Source organism: Coffea eugenioides, chromosome 8 (genome assembly GCF_003713205.1).
Source record: "Coffea eugenioides isolate CCC68of chromosome 8, Ceug_1.0, whole genome shotgun sequence".
Classification (NCBI taxonomy): Eukaryota; Viridiplantae; Streptophyta; class Magnoliopsida; order Gentianales; family Rubiaceae; genus Coffea; species Coffea eugenioides.
In genome coordinates this window covers 4670923-4679817 of record NC_040042.1, presented here as the reverse complement: position 1 = coordinate 4679817, position 8895 = coordinate 4670923, and the positions used below count along the sequence as shown (strand labels likewise).

Sequence of the window (8895 nt, the reverse complement as noted above, 5' to 3'; positions counted from 1 at the left end):
ATTTATTTATGGGTATTAGTTTTTAGAGTTCTCTAATATTCCTCCAGCCACGACTGCAACTATTGTTAAACCACGTCTTCCTTGGCTAATCAGAAATGTTGAACCCGAAGTATTACCACTTGACGCTTCCCACTTTTCTAAGCACGACGATACCCGAAGAAGAAAGCACAGAAATTTATTTGCTGATCTATGCACTCTCGCTATGCCCGACTGTTAAAAGATTAATCCGTTTCACAAACGGTACCGTCTCAATCCCTTTCGGTACCTCGATTAAGTAGAGAAAGTACTTTTAGCGGTTCTTGTTTCCTTTGTTATCTCATATTTTTCAACCTTTAAAGAAATTAATTCCTCATTAACCTTTGCCTTTACCACCATGCGGGATGAAACATGTCCGCGAGTCCAAAATGTTCGACGAAATTACTCAAACAAGAAGAGAGAGAGAGAGAACATAAACCAATGCATGATATTTTGCTGGATTTAATTAATGTTCAGAGTTTTTATTTTTCTTACCAGTCATTATCCCCGTTCAAGGGTTAAAATTGCGCTTTGTGTTTTATGTACAATAGCATTGGAAAAAGAGTAAAAATGTCAAAAATGTTAATGAGACAGAACCAACAAAGAAGAAGAAGATGTTGGAGAAGTAAAATATATCGGCGGTGAAGCATGAGAGGTGCATTTGGATGGTGCACTGCTTTCTTCCTGTGAACGCCAAGTTTGCTGCAGAATACACAATATTTACCTCCAAACGCCTCGAGCTCTTACCTCGAATTCATCTCCATCAGAATCTTCTATGTTGTCCGGGAACTCGTCCTCCGAATTCTCCACTGCTTTTGTTACACTCCAAAATTTTAAAATTATTTAACTTATAATTTGGAGCGCGACACCAACAATACTTTTATAAGAGAATATAAAGTCGTCTATTAAACTTATTAATACAAACCAAATGATTACATAAATCATAGTATATGCTTACAAAAATTTCACACCTAGAAAATCACTCGTACAATACATTATACTAAACTCACAACATATATATATATATGTTACTATAATACAAAAACTATGAAAGTTACAATTTAGCAATTTAACTCTAAGAGCACAACCTATCACAAAAACATCCTTCAAGTTTGCCTAGACTTGATCATCACCTGTAGGTAGTGAAATTAAGTGGGGTGAGCATTGTCGCCTGCACGTAGTGAAATGAAGTGGAGTGAGCATCAACTTGCTCAATAAATAGTCTAACCATACCTCTATTGGATCGAGTATATTAATATTGCGCGTAACATTTAATAAAATCATTTCACAAAATTCAATGATAATTAGTATATTACATGCATATTATATATATGCATAACTATTCATGAATCCATATTTTAGCATTTTTAATTATAATTTGTGGAATCTTTTCACTTTGTTTTCAGTTAAAAAATATGCTACGGTCACTGTTATATTCTATGATAGGGCAATTAAATTTCACAATTTTTTCCCATGGTAGGGCTATATACTGGTTAAATACCTAACTCTAAATCAGTAGTACTGTCACTATTCTTTCCCATGACAAGGTCATTTATCCATTATTATATCCCGCAAAAAGGTCGTACCGGTTTTCAAATGTAGCAATTCTAGAGTTTTTTCCCACCCTTTACTTGTTTTAACAAGTCCAACATGTCCAAACAACACATAATGATCACCTTTAAGCAAATAGTATAATCATTCATAGACACATAGTTATCAAACAAGTATATATATGCTGAGTCCAATTTAGTGTAATAAAATACATTTTTCATAACAATTAGCAAATAAAATCTTTTATAAGTAACATTTCAAAATCTATAAGGATATAAGAGAGCCACTTATCCATTAGTTAGAATAAACCGAAATTCTATTATAAAGTCACCCAAATCCTTCTTTAATCTTCCCCTAAAACAGTAAAACTTAGAGAATTAACTATTTGCTCCAAATGCCTAAAATTAGGGCTGCTTGCTTGGGAAATTCAGCAGCGGCAGTACTAAATTGAATGGACATAACTAAAGCTATACATGTCAAAAAATTGTAAAAATTATGCCGCTACAAACTAGACTCAAAGTGATAATAATCTTTAAGAGACACCTCTCAGAGATTTGGATGATATGCTAGTCTAAATTCAATCAAAAGTCAGTACACTTTCCAACTCTCACGTTGTGCACCTTAGGAATCAGCAACGCAGTCCTCCGTTAAACACACATAACTTAGGTTATATATGTCGAATCACTACAAAAATTGATGGCAGTAGAAACTACTATTGAAGTATTAAATATCTCCTGTTGGAATCTTGTAGTGAATCAATCAATAGAGGGCCTTAAGTTGGACCACTAAGTCAGTGCAAATTTTCAGTCCTTCAGTTGTGCAGATTCTGATTTTCTGCTAATTTTGTTATGTTTCCGGTGTCGGTAGACAACGAAACAGAGTTGTAATTTTATATCATTGGAAAGATTTTTTTTTTTTAATATATTATTGGAATCTAGTTTCAAAGTCAATTTTTTTTGTCAGTCGTCACCATCTACTTCTACTTTTACTCCTACTATAACCTATTCTAAGGGAGTGATCCAACTAGCTCAAGAAGAACTAGCAGAGATTAAACCACCATCGGATCATACGAGTATATTACGCACCGCACCCATATGAATCTAAGAAAAATCACATTAGTGGCAACGTAATGAGAGACAAGATTTGAACTCTTGACCTCTCGCCCCACAAAGACATGTAGTAGTCAACTACGCAAACGATGGTTGAGTTTCAAATGTGATTGATAGCACTCAATTTTGATTTTTCTACGTCAAGTTACTATCAGTTTTCTAAGGCTGTGCAGAGGTGACTGTTGGCCACGAAATTGGTTAGAACTCATGGGTTTTTTGGCTATTAACATTTAAAATCTTTTCACTTTCGTCTGTACATCCATATCATAGACTTGACTACAATTTAATAGCAACATATGCAAGAAATCATACTAATAAAACTGGGTTATAGCTGTCCAACTTCAATATTTCAATTAGTAGTTATCAAACTCGTAAGATTCAAATCTATTAATTGATTACCTCAAATCAAGTGAAATCTGGCGAGTTTTGATCCCTAGTTCCTCCTCCTCCTCTGAAGCCGCCCCTTCTTCCTTCTGTTTCTTCTACAAAGCAAGACAACAAAACCGATGCACGTAAGAGCGCCAGGCGGTGAAAAAGATACACATTAAGGGGGATTTGCACTTTGGCCCTCAAATATATCATACTTATAAAATAACCCCTCACTTATAGATAATACTCAATTGGCTAGAAAACTTTTGGGCAATTGGGGTTTGGGCATTACATACAGCATTAACCTTTCCCGCATCATACCTGTTTCCTGGAAAAATCACCAGGAAAATTCTTTCTAAATGCTTATCGGACCAGTCCCTCCCTTTCTCGCTGACAATTAGTATTGCAACGGTAACTCCTGCTCCTAAACTAAAACCAAGACTGGCGAATGCGAACTGCCAATCAAATCCAGTCTCAATCACTGCATTTGCATCTACAGAGGAAGGCACCAGAGCGTCGTTATTGCCCTTGCAGCTGATGTTCAAAGGGGGGCCGCACAGCCCTTTGTTTCCCTCATAAGAAGATTCTGTAAACGTTTGAAGCTGTCGGCCCCAGGGGATACTTCCAAGGAGTTGATTAAAGGATAGGTTCAAGACTGAGAGGAATGTCAAATTTGCAAGCTCTGGTGGTATCATTCCACTTAGCCAGTTCATTGAGAGGTCCAGTGATTCAAGCTGTGTCAAGTTCCCAATTGATTCAGGGATTGTGCCAGTGAAAGCATTATGTGATAAGTTGAGAAGATAAAGTTCATTGAGTTCTCCTATTGTTTCTGGGATGTTTCCTTCAAAACTATTGCATGAAAGATCAATAGATGCGAAGACCTTCAGAATTTTCACAAACTCCAGCTCTAGTCCTTTGTATGTTAGTGTCACAGTATCCTGATAGAATAGGTTACTAAGCACCAAGACGGTAAAATGCATATGGTCCTGTGCTGATTGCCCATTGTCTCCATGGCTAATCATTCCTTTCCAATTAGAGAAGCATTTTGGGCACAGAGCACCACTGAAGTTGTTGAAAGCTAGGTCAATGATTTGAAGGTTTTGCCAGCTGCCATCGGCTAGTGAACAGCTAAGGTTTCCGTAGAACCTGTTGTATCGCAAAACTAGTACCCGCAAACTAGGCAAGTTCTTTAACATGCAGGGGAAAGTATCTTCCACTCTATTGCTGCCAATATCGAGGACTTCCAACGTTGTACAATTAACCAGGGATCTTGGAACCCGTCCTTCTAGAACATTTTTACTAAGGTCTAAAGTTTTGAGAACACAATTAATGGGAAATTTATCTGGAATGATGCCACCCAGTTTGTTTCTCCCTAGCTGCAGAACCTCGAGATTCTCCATTTTGTAGAATAGACAGTCCGGTATGCTGCCTCTCAAAACATTGTTAGACAAATCAAGAACTTGGAGGTAACTTGCATTGCATATGGACTGAGGGATAACTCCGGAAATGCTGTTATTTGAAATAGAAAAGAAAACAGCAAAAATAAGAGAGTTCCCAATATCTTGCGGGATGGAATTGCTGAACTTATTGCTTGAGTAGTCCACATATATAGCTGTTGGCGGTGGTTTTGGAAACTCACCTTGAAGTTGGTTAGAATGCAAGTCAAGCACAGACAGATTGGGCATAGTGGCATTCATGGGGAGATCCGATAGGTGATTGAAGGAAAGGTTCAGATGTTGAAGACTTCCGTCATCAACTTCCCATATCCATCTAGGTATTTCTCCATCAATTTGGTTGTTTGAAAGGTCTAGATCGATCATATTGGACTGGTGTCTTAGCTCTGGAAACTTTTGCAAGTTGCAAGAAGCTAATCTCAGTACACTGAGCTGAGGGAAGGCGGATGTTGTTGAATTGCCACTGCTTGCATCAATTGATAAGTTGTTGTGAGAAAGATCAAGTGTTGCAAGGTTTCGGAGCTTGTTTATGATTCGAATTTGCAACCTGCCAGTAAATCTGTTGGAAGAAAGTGAGAGTACATTGAGCCTTTGGAGTTCAAAAATGGACATTGGAATTGAACCATCAAGTTGGTTGCCACTCAAATCAAGTGTATTTAAGAGAGAGGCAGATGCACTGGGAAATTCATCGACTTGGCCTATGAAATTATTACTGGAGAGTTGGAGTTTCCGCAAGGATGGAAGAGCAAACAGAGATGGCGGAATTCTTCCCCTGAAGGAATTATATCCCAAGTTAATCAAGGAAAGATGTACAAGGCCTTCAAAGTGAGTGGAAGGAATGTTGCCTGTTAGATCATTATGAGAGAGGTCCAAGTGATTGAGGTTCTGGGACATCCCAAATGACGGGATCGAGCCATTGAACATGTTACTTGAGACATCCACATAAACCAGTTCCGTGAGATTTGCCATTGTTGATGGAATCGGCCCCGTGAAATTGCAATTTGACAGATCTATCCACGACAAACCTCCAAGGAAACCAATGGAATCTGGTAATGAACCCGTAAAATTGGTAGAACTAATCACTAGTGTCTTGAAAGATCCATTCTCTGGAAACTGCGGCAAAGTGCCTGTAACGAAGTTATTGTTTGACAAATCTATATTCTGCAACATTGGCAACTGGAGTATCTTCTCTGGAAATTCTCCCAGCAGATTACAACTGCTGAGACTCAATGATGTCAAATTTGAGAAATTTGCAAAGAAGTCTGGGACTGTAGTTAAGAGGTTGTTGTCGTTAAGATTGATGACCGAGAGCGAATGGAGCTCTGAAAGGGATGAACTGATAGGACCTGAAAGATAGCAGCTGGACAAGCTGACTTCTCTTAAATTGGGTAAAAATGATAAAGCGTTGCACCACTCACCCCCCTGAGCTGAAATATTGACACCATCAAGGTAAAGTTCTTGGAGCTCCATGAGGTTCTGAATTAGTGTTTGTAGATTTGGATTCTCCATTTCCAGTGGCTGAACTCCAGGAAAACGGGTTGAGAGATCAAGAGTAACCAACCTGCTCATACGTGCCAAATCCCTCGGAATTTGCCCGACAAAACCAGCATCAGACAAGTTCAGGTACGTCAGATTTGCAAGTTTAGATAATCCCGTGGGAATAGTAGAGCTGAAGCTGTTGAAAGCCAAATTCAATCTCTCAAGATACTGAAGATTGAACAGACCACTCGAATTCTCTAGTTGACCGGAAATTGCTTGGTTCTCAAGCTCCAGCCTGATCACATGACCCGTGGTATCACATCCTACCCTATCCCAAAGGCAACAGTCGCTGCTACTGTTCCAGAGCACCAGTTTGGTTGAACTGGTGGAGCTAAACGTGAGAGTGTTCTTCAATTCCAGCAACAGGGACCTCTGATCTTCAAGACATTGGCCAGAGGCCAAGAGAAAGTGTCTGACTGATAAAATTTGGAGTAAGGGTATCAAGAAAAGCCAAGGAAAGAGAAGAATCCTCATTGGATACAATTGTTTGAGAATCCCAGGAGCTCGAAAATGGGACAAGTAAAGAGATTATAACCCCATCAACTAGACATTTCAGCCTTGTACCGTTTCGTTACCAGAAATTGGTAAAAGAAAGAAAGCAGAGGATTGGTTGGTTGGGTTTTCTTTATCCATGAGAAAGCGGTCAAAGTAAACCTGGGAGGTCGATGGGCGTTTTGTGCTTTTTCTGAGTCTACGGATTTGTACAGATTGAGGTCGTTCAACGCGTTTCGCCCCGCAATGACTGGGGAAGGTGAGAGATCCATTAGCATGACGTTTAGACCCCGCAATGACTTGCTACTCTTCACATAATTCATGTACACTAATGGACTCCTCTCAGTGATTTGGTTAGTTAAACATCTTTCAGATTACAAAGGCAGAGCAAATAGGTCTCTCCCCAATGAGACAGATTCATCAGACGTGATGGGGGGGCAGCATGACCTAGTAATTGTAGTAGTAATCGTAATTACTAAACTAGTAATCACTGTTCTGATATCTACTACCTTAATTAAAAATGACCCCAAGGGATTAATGGTTCGGTTCAACTAGAACTTTGAATAAGTTTTAGTTATGGGGTATTTTTAGTATAATGACAAAGTTGTATCAGCTAATTTATTTTATTTTTTAATTACAAGTATAGATGAGATTGTATCTTTATCGGGGGAAAAAAAAGAATAGTAGTATATAGTAATATGGAAAATCCAATACATACTGTTATACTATAAGGATAGGAAAATACAAATGGAAGTGATAGAGGGAAGTACGAAGGTGAGGTAGGGATGGCAATGGGGAGGGGAATGCACTTCCGCCGTCTACCCCATTGCCATATATCATCCCCTGTCCTCGCTCCTGCCCCACCCTCGGCCCTATCCCATTCTTCCAGTGTGGGCACTTCCCTTTTTTTTTTTTTTTTTTTTCCTTCTCTCTTGGTGCCTTTATCATTAGAAAAGATTAATATTACCACCACCACTATTGCTAATAATTTAAACCAACATAACATGGAAAAACATAGATGTATTAATAATATTATTTATACTTAATTAATTAATACAGGGGATGGGGCGGAGGTATACTCCTGCACCCCATTTAAGAGCGGGTGGAGGAAAATCTCCCCTGTCCTACTTCCCACCCCAGCACTCCCCTCGTAGGGCGGGTGCTTGTGCATTGCCATCCCTAGGTGGTGAGGTAGGGTGGTGGTTGGGAAGAGTTGGAGAGGACTAAATTTACTTATCAATATTAAATTCACTTCAGAGAAATATTAAATTTACATTTCATTATCATTTTATGATATTAAATTTACTTAATAATATTAGTTTTGTATTTCTATTTTACTAATTAAATTTACTTAATAATATTGCCATAATAACAATATTTTACTATCATAGGTACTAGATATTTACCGTATATGGATATATATAGACTTGAAATTATCCATAATAATAATACAATAAGTTTCTCTCATGCTTTTTTTTTTTAATTTAAAGTAACATACTCTATTCAATTTTTTTTCTTTGCTTTTTATTAACAATAATACATTTCAGTATAAATTGATATTACATTGATACTCTCTTGAACTTTTTACCTTTTACTTATTATATAAATTTTTATTATTTCTTTGAAGATATAAACCCATATATGCATAGCACGGATTGGTTGTTTTTGGTAGGTGGACTCCAATGATACATGGCATCACCATTCAGCAATGCCGGCCCTCCTCAGCTGACTATGAATTAGATTCGATCAGACTTAAAGAGTATGATTGAACTTAAATAGTATAATTGAAAGTGATGCTTCTGTCCCAACATTAATGCCTCTGTTTTCCTATCAAGCAGCCCTTCCCCTTAGAACACCAAAAAAAAAAAAAAAAAAGTCAAAATAAAGAACTTTTATATCCCTCGTTAAGTTCTCAAAAATTCGCTTCTATCGAAATTGTCATGCAATTTTATTTTTTAATTGCTTTATCCTCCTCCTTTTGGTAGTGAAAGTCTCCCGATGTTTTTACCATCCATTTCCAATATCCACAATATAATTACGTGATACAGGATTCTAGTATTTAGAATCAAAATCAAGAAATAAATTAGACACATCTACGGTATTTTTTTTTTTTGGTTGCCCGCCCGGTATCCGAAACTTTGCCCCGACTAATCCGGACACGACTCGCGTCGCGCACCTGACTATGGTGGGTGAGTCTCCCAACAAGGGTATTTGCGTACATTAGAATTCGAACACGAGACCTGCTTAAGCGAATCCGAGCCGCTTACCACTCGGACCAACCCCCGTTGGTATCTACGGTATGTGATATTGCCATATATGCAAGTTGTACACTATAGGTTACTTAACCCACATTTTCGTCAATAAGA

The 8895-nt window shown here is 38.0% G+C and overlaps 1 protein-coding gene across 4 annotated transcripts; it reads right to left on the bottom strand.

Annotated features, from left to right (window-relative positions):
* Positions 1-993: 993 nt before the first annotated feature.
* On the bottom strand, positions 994-6650 carry LOC113779247 (receptor-like protein 33). Of its 4 annotated transcripts, none has more exons than XM_027324779.1 (3): positions 3366-6650; positions 3075-3157; positions 994-1186 (listed from the first exon to the last, which is right to left on the bottom strand). In XM_027324779.1, the coding sequence occupies exons 1-2, from the start codon at positions 6509-6511 to the stop codon at positions 3109-3111; spliced, it is 3195 nt and encodes a 1064-aa protein (XP_027180580.1). In that variant the 5' UTR covers positions 6512-6650; the 3' UTR covers positions 994-1186; positions 3075-3108. The 4 variants fall into 4 exon arrangements, with proteins under 4 accessions (XP_027180580.1, XP_027180581.1, XP_027180582.1 ...); XM_027324780.1 differs by having other exon boundaries at positions 994-1148; XM_027324781.1 differs by having other exon boundaries at positions 3075-3154.
* Positions 6651-8895: the final 2245 nt, after the last annotated feature.